Source organism: Pseudochaenichthys georgianus, chromosome 3, assembly GCF_902827115.2.
Source record: "Pseudochaenichthys georgianus chromosome 3, fPseGeo1.2, whole genome shotgun sequence".
Taxonomy (NCBI): Eukaryota; Metazoa; Chordata; class Actinopteri; order Perciformes; family Channichthyidae; genus Pseudochaenichthys; species Pseudochaenichthys georgianus.
Genome location: NC_047505.1, coordinates 50,984,823 through 51,008,695, shown reverse-complemented (window position 1 = coordinate 51,008,695; position 23,873 = coordinate 50,984,823). Strand labels below are relative to the sequence as shown.

Sequence of the window (23,873 nt, the reverse complement as noted above, 5' to 3'; positions counted from 1 at the left end):
GGGGGGAGGGGGACTGACAGCAGGGGGGAGTAAAAAAAAAGCCAGACATTTTGGCACAATCTCTGCAGTGAACATCAGCCATGTTTGGGGTGCAATGCACTGTGGTGGTACGACGTCATGCACAAAATGAATGCAAAACAACAGCATGGAGGCAGTGCTGGGAACAGCAGGGAGGGTAGGGTGAGATAAGGCTGAATGGCTTAATGTGTGTGTGATTACACACCACATTAAGCCATGAACACCTCTGATTTGTGGTCATTTATAGGTGATAACACAGGAAGACCTTAATAATTCTATAACTAACTTGTTGTTGAGAGGGGAGAGAGAGGAGAGGAGAGAGAGAGAGAGGAGAGATAGAGAGAGGAGAGGAGAGAGACGAGATAGAGAGAGAGGAGAGAGGAGAGGGAGAGAGAGAGAGAGAGAGAGAGAGGGAGAGAGGAGAGAGGAGAGGGAGAGAGAGAGGAGAGAGGGAGAGAGGAGAGGGAGAGGAGAGGGAGAGAGAGCGCGAGAGGAGAGAGAGCGAGAGGAGAGAGAGAGACTCTGGTATTGATTACAGAGCGGGTCCAACAGGCCGCGTTTAAGGTAAAACACACCACGGCCGAATCAATCAAACTATTTCATGTTAAAATACTCAACATGTTTATTTCATCTCAATAAAAGCAGTATAAACAGCATATATGGTTAATATTTGCCCGTTTACATTAGATCACATTAATTAATATTTATATAAATAACTTGTCTGCTAGTTTTGCAGGACGTGTAGAAAGTAGCGTTGCCTATGGAAACGTGTTAGCGTGATTTTAGTAATCTGCCCTGTTCATCTCGATAGGACGGTGGTGAGTCTGTGGGGAAGGAGGCGAGGTGAGGATGCCAAAGAAGGAGCAACAAGCTGGGGAGTGTTTCTGGAAAGGATGCAGGGTAAATAATAAGGAGGGGTTTCGAGGTGGGGGGTTTTAGGGGGTTTCTGTGCCTTTCTGGGACTCGTGCTTAGCCAAGCTCTCCTTGTGTTCATAGCCCAGAGCACACTGGTCCTGCTTCTCCTTCTCTACCCCATACTGCCCTCCAAACCCACGCTTATAGTCTGCAACACAACACACACATATATATAAACAGACAAACATATAAAGAAAATGACAGGGTATCAGCAGGAATCCTGAAGTCACATGTAAAACCTTTTAAGAACTCTTTGAGTTCTAACTGGTTACCTTGGCGACACACTTTACCTCACATTGACTACTCATCGCCACTTGGAGTTCTAACCGGTTACCTTGGCGACACACTTTACCTCACATTGACTATATACAGTATGGATTGTCCTTCCTCCTTATCTTCAAACCATTTGGACGCAGACTTGCATTTCCCCATAACGATGTTGCTTAGCAACCGGCGTAAACGGGCCTTTCGTGCTATCAAGCAGTGAGCGTGCGACGTCCTGTTCAGATGACGTCAGATCCAACGGGATGCCATCAATAAACTCCACAGAATCACACGACACAACTACGCCATGACTACATTCAGGCAGACTGTAGAACACAACCTCTTTGGACACTTTATATCCTTATTGAAAACAAGCTACAAAATGTAACACCTTGGAAGATGCCGTTTAATACTTTTTAATAGTCTTCATTTTCGCTAAATTGATTGATTTATTAATACTTTTTAAGACCCCGCGGACCCCCTGTATGAGGACATGATGTTAACGAGATGCAGCCTGATGATACACTAGACCGGCTTTTCAGTGACATGAAGTTAACATGTTCTGGTTCTCCAAGACAAGAACCAGAGGGAAGGGCATCATTCTTCACTTGATGAATACATTATTAAAATCTGAAGAAATGTTCAAAGACTTTAAGCTAAACATTGAGTTTTTAATAACAATTGTACTAGATTTAGTCTTGGGATTACTTTGTTTCTTTATATTTAGGGCCATCATCCTAACAAATAATCCTGAATTTATCTAAAGTCGTTTATTGGATCAAGTGAGTTAGGGATTTAAAAAAAGACCTTTGTACGCTTTATTTTTGGGGGATATACTGAACATTGGAAGCAGTTACAGTTGGGTAAATAATAATAAATAAATAGATGACATACTATATTTACAGGTAGCACGCAAGCATTCACACGTACGTTTAATAACAGAATAGTATTCAAATACACAAAGAAAGGCGTTGAAGGAACTCATCCCGGCCCCGGTCAGAGACTTGATCTCAATGTCTTTTTATCTCTTTTCGTCACTCCTCTGAACAAAAGGATGAACACGGAGAAAATCGGTTGTGAAGGGATTGTAGCATCCAGTGGCCGTGACTATCAGATTGGATTACACGGCTTAGTTGAATACTTGATTCTGATTGGTCAATTCAGAACACGTGACATGTTGTTAATCCAGTAGTACAGACAAGGTCAAGGATTTATTGACCGTTGTTAAGGACGCTCACATCTGCAGAAAGAAGTCCGGTCGATTGAACTGTTTACAGTTTGCTTTTCGAACTGGGACAAGAAAGCAGCGGAGAAGTAACGGGCAGAAACCCTCCTTTTTACGCAGCGGTCCAGACATAGACATCAAACAGCGACATATATTCAGTGTGCAGTTACTTTGGCATTAGGGCAGGGATATCTAGATACTTTCCAAGGTCTGACAAAATGAATTGTGCTACTTTTAAAGCAAGGAGCGATGTTTTCAAATCTGTAATCAAAAAGCTCCGCCTTCCTGCCGTTGCTACGTAGTTCAAACGGAAACGGACTATTTTTCTAAGCATGTCGATTTAAATCAATAATAGCATTTCAATTAGTATTGGGAGTCGTTGCTTTGTTGAGAATGTGGCCTTGTAATAAGCGGGATAATGTGCAGCGACTTGGTCAGTATGGGGTCGCTGCACGTTATCCCTTACATATGATATAGAAAGTTAAAAAGTTGCACCACACATTTGTTATAATGAAAGGCAAGGCAAGTTTATTTATATAGCACCTTTCAACACAAGGCAATTCAAAGTGCTTTACAAAACACGAAAGACATTAAGAAAATGGCAGTAAGTGGATCATTGTGATGTTAGTAGGTCAGCAGGGTAACATGATGGGATTCCACTTGTTATGAATGAAAGCTTCAGCTAACATTCAAATATAAATCTGAGCTGCGGTTTCACTTCCTCCCTCAGAGCTTTGTTTTAACCGCAGATTGAGGAAGTGAACTTTTGAAAGACCACACCCGAAACCACAAGATAAACCACATCCGAGCCGAGCAGGAACAAAGGCTGCACGGAGAGGAGCTGCACTGAAAGCAGAACACGTTTAAGATCCTCGTTCAACGTGCTAGCAAAAGTCAGACGAGGGTTTGATGTGAAACAGTTTAAATAGAGAAATGTAGAAAACAGCTGTTCAACAACAAAATATTCGGATGTGCAGAGCAGTAAGGCTGAACGATCCCGCTAGTCTTTTGTGAAATGTATAACAATAGAAAAAACCTAAAGGAATTTCAAACGGATGAAGACAAAGTGTGTGTTGTTGGTTTTTCTGAAGCCAAAACCGTTTTTGTTCGACTGATATGTTTATTTCCTGTTCCTCGCCCGGTGTCTGGCTTCATTACAGGAGCCTGCTTTGGATTAGTGATTAACTGATGAAGGATAACTGAGATTGGTCGTGGTTTAAATGTCTCTTTAGCAGCACATTTGTGAAAGAACAAGCTGAAAAATAAGTTAATGATCTTCTATCAGACCCGTCTTGTGGAGTTACGGCCCGTCCACACTACAGCTTCAAAAAAAGCTTGGAGCTCGACCAACAACCAATCACATGAATGTCCCGCCCCTGACACACAAGCAGCGGTTTGATTGGCTAGAGCTTGTACTGGCATATGATTTGATTGGCTGACGCTTCCACCCGAAAGCTTCAGAAGCTTCAAAAGTTGAACATTGCTCAACTTTTGCAGCCTGAAACGCCAGGAAAGCTCCGCTCTGCTTCCCACAATGCAGTTCGGCGAAAAGTGACGTCACCCCATTCAAAGTGAATGGGCTGACGCGTTGGAAACCGTTTTTGAAGCTGTGGAAGCTGTAGTGTGGACGGGCCGTTAGTCACGGATAACGTTTTCCTTTGGTATCAAGCTAAAAAGTTGAAGCATGACATGTTTGAGTTAATTTACAGGACAATGCACGTCCTGCCCGCGGTGCAGAGTTGAAACTAAAATAGGTTATCGTGCAGCCAAACAGTCTGAAAACACTGTAGCCAATGTCTCTACCGTCTGTAATCTGATACCTCTAACAGCCACTTGCTTTCACATTCCTGATTTGTTTTTACCTTTCTGGGACTCGTGCTGCTGCAGTTTCTCCTGGTGGTCCCATCCCAGCGCAGACTTGTCCTGCCTGTCCGTCTGCACACCGAACTTCCCTCCAAAGCCCTTCACATAGTCTACAGACAGACACAGAGACACAATGCAATGCCCAGTGTGAGAAAAAGTTTGTAGAGAGTACTTGTCCATGGACAAGTGAGTTTGGCAATTTACTTGTCCGAATACATTTTTCACTTGTCCAGAATGGACAAAAATTGGGGCCACTGGAATCTTTTTCTTCATCATTGTATTTTACATTTTCCCACGGTTTTTATGACACCGCTAAAGTAAGTGAGCGGTAAGATTTTAATGCATCACACAAAGGGTTGGGTATCGTTTGGATTTTAACGATTCCGGTTCTGCTTTTCGATTCCGGTTATTTTCGGTTCTCGGTTCCAGTTCTTTGAGAGGGTAAAAATAAGTCCCATGACAAACTGGGAGAGAAATATACTTATGAAAACATTAAGTCAAATCTGTATTCCTATTTACAAATCACTTCATACTGTTGAATTTCTTACAGTTATTGAATACAATTATAAGTCAATTGAAAGATCTACTTGTCCGATATTGTAAATAATAAATAAATAATACTTTTTCGCACACTGAATGCCCCATCGGGTTTTAAAGGAATTATCTCCAAACTAGAAAGACTCAAAGTTGCAACTCATGTCTCTATAATGGACGGTTTGTAAAGCTTCATATGATGAATCTTTTTTTTAAATATCCCATGTTAACATATTCAAAGCTTCACTTCAATCAATTCATGTTGTGCTGACGCGAGTGCATGATGTGCATATTTAGAAACAACCCACAGTTCATGTGCAACTTTGACACAACACGAGCAGGCCTGTTATCAGAGCACGTGACCCGGTTATCACATATGCAAATCTCGGAGGCAAACACAGCCCGGTGCATTGTGGGGAATGTTTGAAGTAAACTGCTTTTGACAGCAGCCCGTATCTAAGAGCTGCAGTAAAGGGTGAACAGGTGTGTCGGACAAGAAGCTGCAGGTAAAGCCACAAGGAGCTCAGACAAGTCAGGACTCGTTCAGACCCTCTGGACTCAAACAATCAGTTCAGGGATCAAATGTTAAATACCAACTATGTGCAATATATATATATATGCAATATATACCTGGCTGCTAAATCCTCAGAACTGTTACAGGGTGTGTATTTTGTAAATAGTGTAACTTTTTTTATTCTAACTTTTTTTTAATCTTTATTACCGTACTTTTCGGACTATAAGCCGCGACTTTTTCCCCCATTTCTTTTGTACAGCTAACGGCCACTAGGGAACCTCCTAGATCTATGGATTTTACAGGTAAAATTAACCACCTTTAACACTATGGGCTCTAGGACCGGTCCGCGCCCGCCACCTTTAAGCGGCGGGCTCCAGCAGGAACAGCTGGAGGCCGGAAACGAGCGAGACAGGTCGCGCGCCAAAGTAAAACCGAGAGACAGAACGAGAGCAAGACAGACGGACCATTTAGCTGCTGCGGCTTATATGCAGGTGCGCTTTATAGTCCGAAAAGTACGGTACTTCTGTATGCATGCTTTAGTTAACATTAAGCTGTCTCTTTTCTGCCGTGACAACGCGCATGCCCCCCCTGAGGGACGAATAAAGGTATCCTGATTCTGAAATCAAACATGCTGAGCACCATTCGTTTTGTTTTTTACTCAGTCGGGAAGGATCGAATATATAGAACCAGTGGAAAGGAAAACAATCCAAAGTGCTTTTCCCCCGCTGTCACTGCAACTGAAGGCATCAGACATGAAACGCATTACCTGTCTGGGACTCGTGCTTCTCAGTTTTCCCCTGGTACTCAAAGCCCATCGCGCTCTTGTCCACTTTGTCGGTCTCAACACCGAACTTTCCTCCAAAGCCTTTAGTGTAATCTGAAGAGGAGAGGAAACATTTAAAGTGTGCACAGGAAGAGGAGGAGGAGCAGAGTGTACCCATCACACATATTGGGTGTTTCTCGATGTTGAAGGATGCTCCAGAGCCACTATTTCAAGGATGCTACGTCATCGAATCCCGCCGAAGGACTGTTCCAATGTCCAGGATGCTTGGAATTCTACCGAGGACTGAATCCTTCGTTGCGGGAAATTTCGAGGATGCACCAGTGGGTGTTTCTCAATGTCGAGGACGCTTCCTTGGTAGGACATGTCCCTCCGAGTCAGGTCCTTCAGAAGCGATGCAAGAATCCTTCCCAGCCTCGGAAAACGAAGAATTGTGGAACAGGTGTGCGTCATATGCGAGGCCCCGCCTTAAATGGAGCGCGATTTCTGCCAAAGATTTGGGAAATTGGTCCGTGCGCAAAGCATTGTGGGGATTTTAAGACCGCGGAGGATACACATGTGCAGCCTCGAAATTTCCCGCAACGAAATACGCCGGCCTCGGTAGAATTCCAAGCATCCTGGACATTGGAACAGTCCTTCGGCGGCACTCGATGACGTAGCATCCTTGAAATAGTGGCTCTGGAGCAGCTTTCCTCGACATTGAGAAACACCCAGTGTCTCCTCCGCGGTCTTAAAATCCCCACAATGCTTTGCGCACGGACCAATTTCCCAAAATCTTTGGCGGGTCCTCTCATATGACGCACACTTGCTAGCCTGTCCCATTATTCGTTCTCCGAATGAAAGTAGGGTTCTTGCCTGGCTTCTGAAAGAACTGACTCGGAAGGACATGTCCTACCAAGGAAGCGTCCTCGACATTGAGAAACACCCAGAGTCTGGAATCTAAAACTAGGAGGGATGAACTTATTCAAAGATTTGTATCAAAGAAATGCTGACGTATTCCGGAAAAGACTCCCAACACATTCAAACATCCATTGCCTACAACGCAAGGGAACCGGAGGGGCTGCATGTGACTCAATCCTGCACCACTTTTCTCCGGGTTCTTGGGACAAACCTGTCTGGGACTCGTGCTTCTCAGTTTTCCCCTGGTACTCAAAGCCCATAGCGCTCTTGTCCACTTTGTCGGTCTCAACTCCGAACTTTCCTCCAAAGCCTTTAGTGTAATCTGAAGAGGAGAGGGGGGGAGAAACATCACAAGTTAATAAAGGAAGGGGATGAGCACCAACAAATGTTTCTGCACTGTCGACATAAAATGAGGTTGATCGATAACACTTTTCATTATGTCCCGTTTATCTATCAATCAATCAATCAATGTTTATTTATATAGCCCAATATCACAAATGTTACATTTGTCTCAGTGGTCTTCACAGTGTGTACAGAATATCAGTATCAATATCATCTATCCATCATGGCAACACGTCCCTTCTGTAAAAGTGCACATGTTTACATTCACCACAAGAGAGCCCAATCTGTTAATATCTCACAATTGTATATCTGCCGTTTTGGAAAGAGAACAAATACGTTAGGTGGAAGAAAAGCTTAGGGGTGACAAACAGCATGTTTAAGGGGAACAGTAAGCTAAATAAAATATCCCACTTCCAAGTCCACTTCCAAGCACCTGAAATCTGGGATGATAAGGGAGGAACACGTTCAAATATGGTAATAAGTCCAGAGGGTCTCCCATGTTCTTAAAGTCCCGTGTCCCACATCTTACAAACACTATTATAAGTAGGGCTGCACAATTTGAATAACTTATTGAGATTAACTTTAATGAAACTGCAACTGCGATATGATATTAGACAGAATGATAATTTCCTGGAAAAACTATTTACATCATCATAAAAAAAGATATATAAATAATTTAAAGACACCTAAAAAGTCTGTTTTCTTAAATCTGTAAAATACATTTGGGAAGTCAGGACTACAGCTAGATAGTGTGCTTACTGACATTTGGATATTGAATTTATTGTGATACATTTTAAATATTTGTGCAGCCATAATTATAACAATGTTTTTACACTGGAGGAAAAAACACATCTCAAATGCAACGGAGAGAAAACATATAATTTAAGTCACGGTTTGCAACATTTTATAAGCAAGCAGAGGCCGAGGACTGAAGGAGGGCAGAATAACGTTTATCAGGATCTGCATGGAGCTCACTTTTTGAGGGGGGTGTGTGTGTGTGTGTGTGTGTGTGTGTGTGTGTGTGTGTGTGTGTGTGTGTGTGTGTGTGTGTCCATCAGGCCACGTCATCCTCGTCTCTCCGGTGTTAATAGGACAAACCTGTCTGGGACTCGTGTTTTTCGGTTTTCCCCTGGTAATCGAAGCCCATGGCGCTCTGGTCCACGCGGTCCGACTGCACGCCGTATCGCCCCCCAAACCCCACGGAGTGGTCTACACAGCAAAGCAGGGGAGCGGGTCAAAGGTCAGGGTGAAGCAGCATGAAGCAGTGGTCACGAAGCAGCGGCCCAATTCCAAACTCCTCGTTAACATTACAGACATCTTTGTGTGTCTCGATTTAAAGGTGTGGCAGGTAAGAATGGAGAAACAGCTCGAGTGCGCTAGAATTTGATAAAATAAATCAAATCTGCCACTTCCTCACAGAGCCCCTCCTCCAACACACACGAACGCGCACATGACCAATGAGGGCACGAGATAAGTTTGTGCCCCGATGGAAGGCTGACAGGCAGGTAGGCCATCCAGTTACTTTAGCCGGCTCAGATGATATTGGTTTATGTATTTATTGTCAAAGCATTTAATGTGTTCCTTGCTATCGGGATGTTAAGAGCATTCCATGGAATATAACGAGTGTTTCTGAAGTGGATTACCTAGTCCAGCTTTAAGAGAGCCCTTAGCGAAAGAGCGGGCACTAGAATTGGCAGTAAATACCAAAGTAGTCTGTTCCATCAACTTCTCATCATGTGATAAATAAACAAAAAAGATGGTAATCTGCATGATATGTTATCCAAACTAAAAATTGTCAAATAATCAGACGGGTATATTGATCGATTTGACACTACAAGCGGTTTCCACTGTATTAGCAAATGTGTGCTAAATACTAAAAAGAGCTCAAGGCACCAGATTTGACTTCTGAACAAGTGACTCTACTCATTCCACGTCATACATCTGTGTTTATTCTATCTTACCTAGTTTAAACCATTGCTTAGACTGATGAAATAAATGTTTTGGGACCATTTAGTAGATTTGTTTTCAGGTATTTGGAAATGTTGCCGTTTAACAAACAAAAAACTCTCTTCGAAACTAGAGGTACATTTTAAATACTTTCTGTTTAGTGTCTCTATTCTCAGCATTTTGAACTGTTTGCCAGACATTCGTTGCCGTCATTGTCACACCATCATGTGGTGCTGTGTTTGAGTCCAGAAGGAGGATATCTGCACTGCTGGTAAACCGAGACAGCACTGAGGAGACGTTGGAATTGGGCAAATGATCCTCAACTGTGCGCAGGTGATGAAGGCAACACAAAGGTGATGAGGGTACGGGGAAAGCAGCTTTAGAGATACTCAAAGCGCCAAGAAGCCACGGTTCATACGGTCCACCCGCAGTGTGGAAGTAAGACGAGTTGTTCTGTTTGGCTCCATTCCAGCACATTCAAGGTTACAGTGGCGGTAAATAAATACTTCTCCATTCATCTTTTTTCCCTGAGAAGTCTTGAAAGAAATGGAAATAATTCAAGGTATCAGCATTGTGTTATTTGTGGGGGTGAAGTATTCCTCTTCCACATTAAAACACCTCCAAAGCTGAAAGTTAGCAACTCAATCGTCTTGCGCTGAAGTGCAGAGCAACACAATGCGTGTGCTGCCGTCATAACAATTACAAACTGCACTTCAACGTATCCTGGCTGAGCGACAGCCAATCGCTCATCAAAGTGGAAAAAGTCTCCTGCAGGCATTTTAGAAATCTATCGCCGTTAGCTAAACCTAAATGGATAATACAAATAAATAGATGAACTGAAGTGGAAGTGAGTTCTACACTTCAGGTGATCTGAGGCGGAAGAAGACGTGCACAACGACAACCCTTACCTTTCTGAGACGCGTGTTTCTCCGTCTTCCCGGCGTACTCGAACCCAACAGCTGACTGCAAAGAGAGAGGGAGAAGACACTCGGTTATTAATATTAACTTACCCCTCGTCACGCTCCACTGCAGTTCAACTCCGAAGCGTTAGATATACAATGTGACACAGAGATAAAGCAGTCTTTATGTCCCTCGCATACCTGGCTGTAGTTGTTGCTCAACACAACAGAGAAAAGCTCTTTAATCTAAATGTTGGCTTTGGACGTCTGACTGCATCGAAGCTTTTTTCATAACGTACACATATGATTATATACATCAGTGTGTCCCCGACCATTGCCTTGGCCAACGGAGCCCCGCGCCCCCCCGACATTAAAGGTGTTTTTATATAGCACTAAATTGCAACTAATCTATATTTCACATTGAACATGTGCTCTGTTATTAAATATTTATTAAAAGAAGGCCTCAAAACCCATCTCTTCAAAAGAGCCTTTGCCTGGACCTTTTAATCACCCTTTTATTTATTTATTTTTGTATTGCTTTTTTATTAATTCTACCGTGTTGTGTAATGTTTATTTATACTGTTCATGCTCACTAATTGTAGCACTTCGGGATTTAAATTTCAAATATGAAGTGCTTTATAAATGGAACCCATTATTATTAAATAAACTAAACGCTTTCATTTGAAGTTGTGAGTTTAGTGTTTTTGACCCTAAGAAACACTGATAATTAATCAATAACAACAATCCACAGCTCCTCCTTTAAAGAATATACATCCCAATACCCCACCCCCCCCCCCCCCCCCCGCTCAGGCAGCCCCCCCAAAGCGGTAAACCTGTATATCAGTTAAATGCTATGCAGCTCGTTTCACCCACATCCATTCAGTGCGTTGAAAGCAGGCGTTTCTGCCCTGTTGCAGATCAAAACGATGCTGCTCTTGTATCATCAGTATTTTTCACACATTTACTCTGTAATAAAATAAAAGATTGCTCTCCAAGTAGACATGCACGTCTATTCGCTCACAGGCAAGTCTACGGACAAGCTAAATAGACAGTTCCTATGTAAAACATGACATCTGGTAAGCTTTAAGAGGCAGCAGCTACTTCATCAGCCGCGTTATAAGCAGCGGCAGCTCAAAGGGACTTGGGAACTGTAGGGTCGCCGGTTCAAGTCCCAGAACGATTAGCAAGTACTGCTCAATGCATTTATATGTTCACTTACTTAAATCTGATATTTTAACCTCGGATGTATCTGAGTTTTATTATATTAACATGTGCTTGCCTCCATATTTAATATAAAAATGTAACGGCTGCCGGGTCTTTTGCAACTGTCTCGCTTTATTTCAGTGTTTGTTTACTTTTCGTTGTGTGCTTTTATGCGACTCTTATGGCACTACTTCTATTCTATTGTATCTGTTTTATTGTGTTGCTCTGTTGGAGGAGCCTGTGACCTAAGATTTGCATCGACATAACTACACTGTAGCTATGTTCGAATGACAGCCTTGAATCTGGAATCTGTCAGTCTGTGACCTGCCATGAGATAAAGGCTTTCCAACTGAAGTACCTGATCGACGCGGTCCGCCTGGACTCCGAACTTCCCTCCGAAGCCTTTAGAGGTGTCCGTCTGGGAGCAGTGCTTGGACAGCTTGCTCTGGTAGTCATGACCCACAGCGGACTGAGAAGAAACACATAAGGAGGGCAGTGAGCGAGGGGACACTGGAGGAGGGGGGGGGGGGTCAGGGAAAGAGCAGCGGAGCTGGAAACTGAGGTAGTGGCGACACCTGACTCATCACAGACTAACAGTGTGTGGAGTAAACAGCGCACGGTCATCACATTCAAGCTGCAGGGACCACGACACGGAGATTAACGAGTGGAAACAGCCAACACACACTCAGCCTGTTCTCACACACACCAAACAGATCATTGCAGCATTACCCATAATCCCCTCTGTTTCAGCCCTGTTTCCAAAGTGCTGATTCTCTGTCTGTTACTTTAGATGAAAACAAGGAGCCCCTCCCCACGCCCCTCTGAGAGAGGTTTGGTTACAAAGAACTCAATAGAGCTCTAGAGGAGATTCAGGTGATAAGGGGGGGGGGGGGGGTTACCTTGTTGCTGATTGGCTAATGGTTACTCAAGACAACACATCGTTATGACATCATAAAGTGGCCAAAATCTGATCAGCTCATTTTCAGACAGGTTTTTATAGAAATGGATCAAAAAGAGAGAGAATCTTTGTTCCTGAAACTTTCAGAGTCTCTTTCCACAGAGGGGACACATGTTGATGTAGAAGAGACATGAAGAAGAGGGGACACATGTTGATGTAGAAGAGACATGAAGAAGAGGGGACACATGTTGATGTAGAAGAGACATGAAGAAGAGGGGACACATGGTGATGTAGAAGAGACATGAAGAAGAGGGGACACATGTTGATGTAGAAGAGACATGAAGAAGAGGGGACACATGCTGATGTAGAAGAGACATGAAGAAGAGGGGACACATGCTGATGTAGAAGAGACATGAAGAAGAGGGGACACATGGTGATGTAGAAGAGACATGAAGAAGAGGGGACACATGGTGATGTAGAAGAGACATGGAGAAGAGGGGACACATGTTGATGTAGAAGAGACATGAAGAAGAGGGGACACATGGTGATGTAGAAGAGACATGGAGAAGAGGGGACACATGTTGATGTAGAAGAGACATGAAGAAGAGGGGACACATGTTGATGTAGAAGAGACATGAAGAAGAGGGGACACATGATGATGTAGAAGAGACATGGAGAAGAGGGGACACATGTTGATGTAGAAGAGACGTGAAGAAGAGGGGACACATGTTCATGTAGAAGAGACATGAAGAAGAGGGGACACATGTTGATGTAGAAGAGACAGGAAGAAGAGGGGACACATGTTGATGTAGAGGAGACATGAAGAAGAGGGGACACATGTTGATGTAGAAGAGACATGAAGAAGAGGGGACACATGTTGATGTAGAAGAGACATGAAGAAGAGGGGACACATGTTGATGTAGAAGAGACATGAAGAAGAGGGGACACATGTTGATGTAGAAGAGACATGGAGAAGAGGGGACACATGATGATGTAGAAGAGACATGAAGAAGAGGGGACACATGGTGATGTAGAAGAGACATGGAGAAGAGGGGACACATGTTGATGTAGAAGAGACATGAAGAAGAGGGGACACATGTTGATGTAGAAGAGACATGAAGAAGAGGGGACACATGTTGATGTAGAAGAGACGTGAAGAAGAGGGGACACATGTTGATGTAGAAGAGACATGGAGAAGAGGGGACACATGTTGATGTAGAAGAGACATGAAGAAGAGGGGACACATGATGATGTAGAAGAGACATGGAGAAGAGGGGACACATGTTGATGTAGAAGAGACATGGAGAAGAGGGGACACATGTTGATGTAGAAGAGACATGAAGAAGAGGGGACACATGATGATGTAGAAGAGACATGGAGAAGAGGGGACACATGTTGATGTAGAAGAGACATGGAGAAGAGGGGACACATGTTGATGTAGAAGAGACATGAAGAAGAGGGGACACATGGTGATGTAGAAGAGACATGGAGAAGAGGGGACACATGTTGATGTAGAAGAGACATGAAGAAGAGGGGACACATGTTGATGTAGAAGAGACATGAAGAAGAGGGGACACATGATGATGTAGAAGAGACATGGAGAAGAGGGGACACATGTTGATGTAGAAGAGACGTGAAGAAGAGGGGACACATGTTCATGTAGAAGAGACATGAAGAAGAGGGGACACATGTTGATGTAGAAGAGACAGGAAGAAGAGGGGACACATGTTGATGTAGAAGAGACAGGAAGAAGAGGGGACACATGTTGATGTAGAGGAGACATGAAGAAGAGGGGACACATGTTGATGTAGAAGAGACATGAAGAAGAGGGGACACATGTTGATGTAGAAGAGACATGAAGAAGAGGGGACACATGTTGATGTAGAAGAGACATGAAGAAGAGGGGACACATGTTGATGTAGAAGAGACATGGAGAAGAGGGGACACATGATGATGTAGAAGAGACATGAAGAAGAGGGGACACATGGTGATGTAGAAGAGACATGGAGAAGAGGGGACACATGTTGATGTAGAAGAGACATGAAGAAGAGGGGACACATGTTGATGTAGAAGAGACATGAAGAAGAGGGGACACATGATGATGTAGAAGAGACATGGAGAAGAGGGGACACATGTTGATGTAGAAGAGACATGGAGAAGAGGGGACACATGTTGATGTAGAAGAGACATGAAGAAGAGGGGACACATGATGATGTAGAAGAGACATGGAGAAGAGGGGACACATGTTGATGTAGAAGAGACATGGAGAAGAGGGGACACATGTTGATGTAGAAGAGACATGAAGAAGAGGGGACACATGGTGATGTAGAAGAGACATGGAGAAGAGGGGACACATGTTGATGTAGAAGAGACATGAAGAAGAGGGGACACATGTTGATGTAGAAGAGACATGAAGAAGAGGGGACACATGATGATGTAGAAGAGACATGGAGAAGAGGGGACACATGTTGATGTAGAAGAGACGTGAAGAAGAGGGGACACATGTTCATGTAGAAGAGACAGGAAGAAGAGGGGACACATGTTGATGTAGAAGAGACAGGAAGAAGAGGGGACACATGTTGATGTAGAGGAGACATGAAGAAGAGGGGACACATGTTGATGTAGAAGAGACAGGAAGAAGAGGGGACACATGTTGATGTAGAAGAGACAGGAAGAAGAGGGGACACATGTTGATGTAGAGGAGACATGAAGAAGAGGGGACACATGTTGATGTAGAGGAGACATGAAGAAGAGGGGACACACGTTGATGTAGAAGAGACATGAAGGAGAGGGGACACATGTTGCTACTATCTAATGGGAGATTCAATAAAGTATGACTGAAGCATCCTTTGAAGCATCCTTTGAAGCATCCTTTGTGCTCCAGTCAGTCCTCTCAGTAAACACAGAGCTGAATCCAGATCGAATGCACGCTGAAGGCTCTCTGAGCATGTTTTCTCTCAGTGATCGAGCTGTTATGTTAAATGTGTGTTGTTTGTTTGTCATGTATTGTGTCTTGATGTGTGTCTGTCTTGATGTTACACATGGAGCTGCTGGGATGCAAGTCACATTTCAGACTTGATCTGACCATTAAAGTGTTATCGTATTCATATTTGAACTTGTAACATAAAGTATCTTTCTTCCCCAATACTGTAGATCAGCAACCATTACAGTCCTGTCTTTGACTCCCTCTCACCTTGTCCATGCGGTCTTGCTGAACTCCGAACTTCCCCCCGTATCCGTCGGATGCTTTGGGCTCGGTGTCCTGCTCCTTCTTCCTCAGAGAGGTGTGCTCCGTGGACACCGCCTCACGCAGGCGGTTGATACTAAACCAAGGAGGCAACGAGTTAGGAGACACATTTAGATGATTCACATGTTTCATCCCACAGGCCAAAAGACAACACCTGAACTTTTGAAAGAACATCCATAACATCGATCCGTTTCAACTTACACGTTATTTATCGAATATATTATATTCCAATTACTTACTTACAATTTCACTGTGAATTTTATTTCTGTGAATGGTGCTATACTAAATAAAGTCATTATTATTATTGAGTGTTTTATTGGTTGTTTCTGCTTCATGCAAGGACTGATTCTGCAACGCCATGCCTTTAAATGTTGTGATATATTGAGATCCATATCGTTTTACACACTGTACCATACCTGTCATGTTCATACTGTAATATCTAGCTATTCTTATCCATATGTATATACTAGGGATGTAACGATATATCGAATATCGCGATAAATAAATGTCTCAATACCGTCGTGAGACGAAATCTACCGTGATTTTTTTTAAATAATTTTCTTTTTTATTTTAAATAATTTTAAATGGCAGCAAGTAGGTTACAACATGAACATAAAACAGATAACACAAAAGGACATCGTATTTGAAGGGCGACATGTACATAGAGACATTGACAAGTACCAACAGTATATTTATATCTCTGTCAATAAGCCTCACCTTCTTAGCAAAAACTGTATTGTTGTTGAAGTGGTGGAGAGACAATGCACAGTTTGACCCACTGCTGTCACCCATAGCCAAAGCATATCTCTCTGTCCCAGCAACATCAGTACCAAGCAAGAGAGTTTTTTGCACAGCAGGGTATTTTGCAAACGCCCAAACATCCCAGCTTCTACCTGGAAATGTGGACATGCTCATATTCCTAAAAGATAACCTTGATGACGCCGAGTGCGTGAGTGAGAGTTGAGTTACTTGAAAGACTAAAGTGAAACTTGATTTATTCTATTGCAGGGTCTGATTATTATATTGTTGACACTTTAAAATACTACTATCCTACTAAAATGCTGTACAAATCAGATTTCTTATTTAATAGAGAAAAAAAAATTCCTTTTTTTCCAATATCGCGATAAATATCGTACCGTGGACTTTTTAGTCGCGATATTATCGTACCGTGAGTCTGAGGCTCCGTGGCAAACTGTGGTAACATGAAAAGCCGTTTGGGAGCCGAAACTGCCGGCGCATTAAGTGAACCGAGCCAAATTATCCGGCTCACCAACGTAAAAAGACAGTATCTATAAGGGACGGCTCAAGTCAAAATTCAAGCACCCCATTCATGGATTGAAGTTGTGTGTTGTCTTTGCTCGCTTTTGCTGCCGCGAGTTTTGGTCGCTCAGTGATGAAACGTATACCATTGGAATCTGTGGAATCTCAGCTTTCATATGATATCTTGTTTGTGCAGAACTGATGAAGTACAACATATTTATACCGCGAGTTTTGTGCTAAGTGCGTTAGCATTTTTTCGCTTAGTGCTAATTCAGAGGCTCGGCGTTAGCCTTGTGTTTCGTTTCGGTAAAATGGTTAATATCTTCAGGTAGCTGACTTTCTTCCCGTTAAGTGGGTATGACACGTTCATAGTTTGTTAAATGTTAAGAAGACCTCAGACGCTGTTTCTTGCAAGAAGTTGCGGGCTTAACAGCCTAAATTCAATGCTAAGAGAAAAATGATTGTCTTTCTCACTCGATGGACTCCTGATGTCCCGAGCCCTCCACCGTCTTGGCCCCCCAGCGCTGCTCCCTCTCCGACACGTCATTCTAGAAATCCAGGAAAAACACATTTGAATGTCAAGGGAAGGCCATGGAGACGAGACGAGGACTCAAAGAGGAAATGGAGGAAGGATAAAGTGTGCGTTGTTTACCTCAAAGTCGGGGTCCGTCTCCCAGTCGTCCCCTCCGTCGTCTTGTTGCGCAACCTTAACGGACTGTCCTGCTGATGCCCTCCACATCTTCAATCTTATACACACTGAAAAACAAGAAATATATACTTTATACGGACGGAGGGATACGATGTTCTGAAGCTAAAGAAAGCTGCGAGATAGTGGACGTTGTGTTTCGAAGTTTAACTGCAGCGTTTTACTATTTATTCAATCCATTACTCCCGGGTTTCAAGATGGCCGTGTGTGCTTAACGTTGGCTGTTAGCTCTATTTCAACATTAATGAGCATGTTTTGAGAATTTCAATATTATATTTTCAATGTTTTTTGTTCACATTTGGAAGTGCAGCCTTTTTGGCTTTGTTTTTGACCCGATTGGTCGTGGAGCTTCTTTTTTTAAATTGAAGCACTTTTAAGGCACCTTAACCAACAACTTCCATCCAGTCAAAGCCTTTATTATCTAACTATATATGAAAATGCAAACAATATATAAATTGATTAACAGAAATTCTTTGTACCGCCAGCAATAAATGTATATTGTGATTTGATTATTTGACCAGCCGAGACTTAAATGCATGTTTTGATTATGAATATTACATTTTAAGTTAGCTCAGGTCGACAGAATTGTTTCATTTTCAATATTAAAATATGTATTTTTCACTTTTTTCTTCAAACCAAAGAGCACCATGTTGGTACTTCTGAACACTCGGGAGGTTTCCTTTTTTTAAGTTGACTCAATTTGTCTAATGTAGATAAATAAATATTTTTGATGAGTCATTTATCAAATCAGAAACTACCATCGGTCGTAAGGATTTAAGAAAAACTAACTTTGGATGATCCAACCATAATTTAACAAATCAAACAAAACAAGGAACCAATAAAAATAATGATTATACCGTTTATTAAAATGCAATTTTCTTTTTAACAAACTAAAGTATAAGTAGTACTGTGCAACTTTTGTGATTTGCTTGTTGTGCCGGTTGACGGTATATTGTATTGAAGTCGGGCCACCTTGTCTCCTGACTTACAGAGCCATGTCTGCTCACAGAACACAGCAGATTTAGCTGAATTTCAATTCAAACTGCAACTTTGATATGCAGCAACTTTCCAGGCGCTTTTTTCCATGTTTCTCGCTTTGATGCTGAATCTGTACCAGCTGCTTTCATGGTGAGTCACCCTAACCATGCATTTTAACTGAGATGCTGCAGAACTACATGAAGTGTGGTTTGTTTCTCAGTCATCTCGTGACATGGCAACAAAAGCTTTCTGTACTAATCCCAATTCCTGACTCAGCTAAATGTGGGCAATCAGCATCTGTGTTCAATCTGAGTCTGCAGGAGACGTGGCTGCTTCACCTCCGGAGAGAGATCAGAGGAAACGTCCCCAGACCAGGAAGCAGCGGCCTGCGAGTCCTAACAACGTTCAGTATGTGAAGACAGGAGGATATTCCACAACAAAACCACACCCATAACTCAAACCCCAGATATCTGAGCAGAAAGGAGGAGCAAAAAGTGCCTTAAAGTCTGGATAACAGGGAGAATTAGGTTAGACCAATGATTGATAAGTATACTTCTACTTCACTACACTTCAGAGGCACACTTTATACGTCATACTCCACACTCACAATGACATATGTTTGTATGATATGCTGTAGTACTGTAATCAAACATGCTTTTTTTTTTTTTTAAATGTAACTAAAATTGCTCCACAATGACAAAAACTACAATATTTAAATGACACAGCAGAAATTACACAAGCATCTGGACAGACAGCAGAGCTCCTTCTCAAACAGACTCATTCAGCTCTGACGGATACAGGAAAACCATCCTGCCAACAGCAATAAACCTGTGAAAGATTCCCAAATTGGGATCAATGGAGTCAATCTTATCGTGTCTTATATGTCATGTATTTGTAAGTGATAAAGAAAAAGGAGTAATGTTCTATGATACAGTGAAACGAGCCCATTAAGTTCATGTAGCTGCTTATGTCTGTACTTCTACTTAAGTGCAGTGGTGAAACGAGGACTTTTAATTATAATGTATACAGTATTTTAAAACCATAGTATTTATACTTTTACTTAAGTATAGGCTCGGAGTACTTAAGAGTCAGACCCATGAAGGATCATTGTTTCCGTGTCATTGAATACCTTTACCTTAGCTTAATGTTAGTGAGCTTCAATCACAGTAGGTCAAGCCACATGCATTAAAGCACTATCATCTCCTTACATGTTAATTAAACCGCTTTCAATGATAAAAACGCAGTTTAATAAGCATTTCGTCTGGTGTTTTCTGACACATTTCTCAGCGAGTCTGCGTCCTCAGGCTGATTAACAGGCTTTGGAAACAGGATGTTCACCTCATAATTAATTATGTCGACACATGAGGATTGAAACGTGAAGTGAACAGCGGAAAATGTGCTTTATATAGCTTCAAGAAATGCGGTAGTGGTAACACTAGCTGTGGTATTTCCTGTTCCAATTGTCCTAGTTAGCTAGCAGGCTAAAGCTAACATGGAATGACTAACTGACTCAGCGCGAGCGTGGCGACGTTTTTCCACAGGTAAGATTTAAATCGTCCAACTGAAGTGTTAAAATACTCACCGTCTACAAAGGTAGATCCGACCTGAGTCTAAGAGGAATATTAAAATATCCCCCTGGTGGATGCAGTTCCTTCACACCTCAAGCGTTGATGGAGAAACTGGGATCTCTGCTGGCTTTTACTTCCGGCTCTCCCAGACGTGATGACGTCACACGTAGGCGGGGCACGTACAAATATCGAATTACTACATCTTAACATTTTAACTGCGAACTAAAGAAGCAAAGCAAACCCGTTCATTCGTTTAGAACAGGTCTCTCCAAAATTCACTTTGCCAAGCTGGGACTCAAACCACCAACCTTCTGACTCTTAGACATCCACGTACCCTTTGAACCAAAGCATCCTGAACATGTTTCAGTATAATTTTACCGGGTGGGCTTCTACGTCTATTATAGGTTAGGGTTATAATAAGAGGACTAGTCAGAGGTAAAAACATTTGTTGAAACTCATCACAGGGCATCTGGAGACAGGTTTCTTTAATATGTCCTTCAGAAACAATGAAATGAAGCCTTCTTCCCAACTTTACCAAACTTGATATTTTTTCATATTTTTTACGCCTCTTTGTTTTTTTTTCTTCAAGCTAAGGACATAGTGCATAGTCAAGCGAAATCAAAACAAAAAATGACATTTACAACAACAACAACAACAGCATTAGCAACATAAACAGTGCCACATCTAGTGTTCGAAAAGGAGTGAGAAGAAGTATAATTTATTTAATCTCACCCCCTTGTCCCTAAATGATTTATTTATAATCTATAATCTGAAATAATTATCATTTGTATGCATTATTATTGTTATTATTATTATTATTATTAATCTGCTTTACCTGTTGATTGACATATATATACACCTATACATACATATACTGATATACATATATGCACACATACATATACACACCTACATACTCACACATATACACATATAGTCAAACACCTTCCCCATCCCTGTACCTCGAGAAAATAATTTCTCTGTATTTCCTCTTGAACTGGTTAATGTCCGGACATCGCTTTAGCTCCACATTCACACTGTTCCATAGTCTCACTCCACAGGCTGAGATACAGAAAGTTATTCTGGTTGTACGGACCCTATGAATTTCGAATTGAAATTGTCTCCTTGAACTATATCCCCCCACTCGTTGAGTGAATACTTTTTGGATGTTTCCTGGTAAAACGTTATGATTAGCCTTAAACATGATTTGTGCCATTTGGAATTCTACCAGGTCTGTGAATTTTAACAATTTTGACTGCAGGAATAATTTGTTAGTGTGATCAAGATATTTGGCATTGTGAATGACAAATTGAAAGTGAAAGAATAGATTTCAAAATACTGCTGCTAGTTTATAAAGCACTGAATGGTTTAGGCCCAAAATACATTACTGACCTCCTGCTAAATGATGAACCATCCAGATCTCTCAGGTCTTCAGGGACTGGTCAGCTTTCTGTCCCCAGAGTCAGAACTAAACATGGAGAAGCAGCGTTCAGTTGTTATGCTCCAAATATCTGGAACAAACTCCCAGAAACCTGCAGGTCCGCTGCAGCTCTGACTACTTTTAAATCCAGGCTGAAGACTTTTCTTTTTGTCGCTGCTTTTAATTGAACTATTCATATCTTAAACTGCACTGTAACTTTTATCCATGTACTTTTTCTTTTAATGTTTATTAGCTTTTCTTTTTAATGACTGATTTTAAATGCCATTTTCTTAATGTCTTTCACTGTTTGTAAAGCACTTTGAATTGCCTTGTGTTGAAAAGTGCTAGATAAATAAACTTGCCTTGCCTTGAATGATTCGTATGGCTTTTTTTTGTAGAAGAGATGCATGTATAGAACTTTTGTAGTTATTGCCCCAGATTTCAGCACAGTTATTCAGATATGGTAAGACTAGTGAACAGTAGAGAATGCAAAGTGATTTCTGATCTAGAACTTGTTTTACTTTGTTTAATATGGAAAGGCTTCTTTACAGCTTTGATTGCACATGTTTTATGTGTAATTTCCAATTTATTGTGTCATCTATTATTACCCCAAGACATTTAATTTCATGGACTCTTTCAATTTCAACCCCATCTATTTGTATTTGCATTTGTGTTTTAGTTCTATGTTTACCGAACAGCATTAATTTTGTTTTACTCAAATGTAATGATAGTTTATTTTTATCAGACCATGTTTTTAATTTGTGCATTTCATTTTCTATGTTCTCCACTAGCTGTTCTAAATTCTCCGCAGAACAGAATATATATGTATCATCAGCAAACAAAACTAGCCTCAGTTAATTGGATACTCTACAGATGTCATTTATGTACAGTATAAACAATTTAGGATCCAACACTGACCCCTGGGGGACACCACAAGCAATGTCCAAACATGAAGAACAGTCATTTCCCACCTTTACATACTGCTGTCTAGTGCTTAAATAGCTTTTAATCCAGTCTAACACTATACCCCTGATACCATACCTTTCTAATTTATATACTAGGATGTCATGGTTGATTGTGTCAAAAGCTTTTTTAATATCTATAAAAATCCCTACTGCATATTTGTTGTCTTCAAGGGCATCTGTGATCCTCAATTGATTCCATAATTGCCAGTGATGTTGATCTGTTTGATCTAAATCCGTATTGACTGTGACTCGGACTCGACTCCGACTCTCCCTAGGTGACTCAGACTTGGACTCGGACTCGAAAAGTGGGGACTCGAGAGTGGGCCGTTTCTCAATGTCGAGTAAACCTGCTGCAGAGCCACTATTTCAAGTATACTACGTAATCGAGTGGCGCAGAAGGACTGCTTTTGGCCCAATCCCAAACCACTCCCTCGACCCTACCCCTCCGTGATGGAGTGAACTCCGTCTGTAGCCACACTCGCAGCTCCACGAGGCTCCCTCCTGTCAGATGGAGGGAGTAGATACAGCAGCAAGCTTTGGGACGGCCTCCCCTCTCTCCGGCAGAAACAGGAAATGCCGTAACTGTATGTAACAACGGTTTCAAATCAGCATCTCTTAGACAAAAAGTTTAAATGAATAACTCAAATAAAACTCCAAACATCTTTCATTGTGTTTCAAAGCTCTTTTAGTTTTAAACCTGATGTTTATAAGCTTCTTAGTTTTTGCAACGGTCTGTAAATATACACAACTTTATAATAAAATGCACACATTTACCTTTTTCTAGACTAAACACAGGTTTGATCCGAAGTTAAAAACATATGAGGTTATCATGAGGTTGTTAACATCGCAGTTTATCAGTGGATGTTTGCTGGAACTACTTGTAAACACCGTGTTTCCGGCCTGGCTTGGACTCGTGAATTGGTGACTTGACTACAACACTGCATAGAACAGAACATTACAATAAGTACAGTCAACTGTGTAAACTAATCATATTTCCTTCAAACTTGTGGTGTGGTTCTCTTGTTTCCTCTTGACAGGTGCAACAGTCATTCTATGGATAGCACCAGTGCCATATAGACTGAGAGTTACGTCATCTCCGTTCACTCCAATGGACCACTTTTTTACAGCAATGGCGGATCGTGGAGCCTCTCAATCGTTCCCCGGAAGTTAGCGCCAAGGCTAGCAGAGCTGTGGAGTTGCAGCATAATAGACCGTTCGTGACGGACTTTTAAAGGTAAGAAGAAGTTTAAAGATTTATATTGCGGATATTATCAGTACATCTGATTCAAATGAACATGTGTATTAAAGGATGTCAGTGGATTATCCCTAAATTAGTAGATTTAGGGAACGTTTACAGATAACAGATTAAGCTAGGATACCGAAGCAAGTTAGCAACACACGTTGAACAGCCTTTTAATTGTAAATT

General features: G+C 41.8%; 1 protein-coding gene across 1 annotated transcript in view; it reads right to left on the bottom strand.

Moving 5' to 3' along the window:
- LOC117442767 (src substrate protein p85-like) overlaps positions 1–20,197 on the bottom strand; it is a 22,682-nt gene extending 2,485 nt beyond the window's left edge. The window contains 11 exon segments of the mRNA XM_034078719.2: positions 957–1,081; positions 4,285–4,395; positions 6,100–6,210; positions 7,226–7,336; positions 8,455–8,565; positions 10,212–10,266; positions 11,764–11,874; positions 15,497–15,626; positions 17,285–17,358; positions 17,463–17,566; positions 20,077–20,197. Coding sequence (XP_033934610.1) covers positions 957–1,081; positions 4,285–4,395; positions 6,100–6,210; positions 7,226–7,336; positions 8,455–8,565; positions 10,212–10,266; positions 11,764–11,874; positions 15,497–15,626; positions 17,285–17,358; positions 17,463–17,549 — 1,026 coding nt within the window. The 5' untranslated portion in view covers positions 17,550–17,566; positions 20,077–20,197.
- Between the last annotated feature and the right edge of the window lie 3,676 nt (positions 20,198–23,873).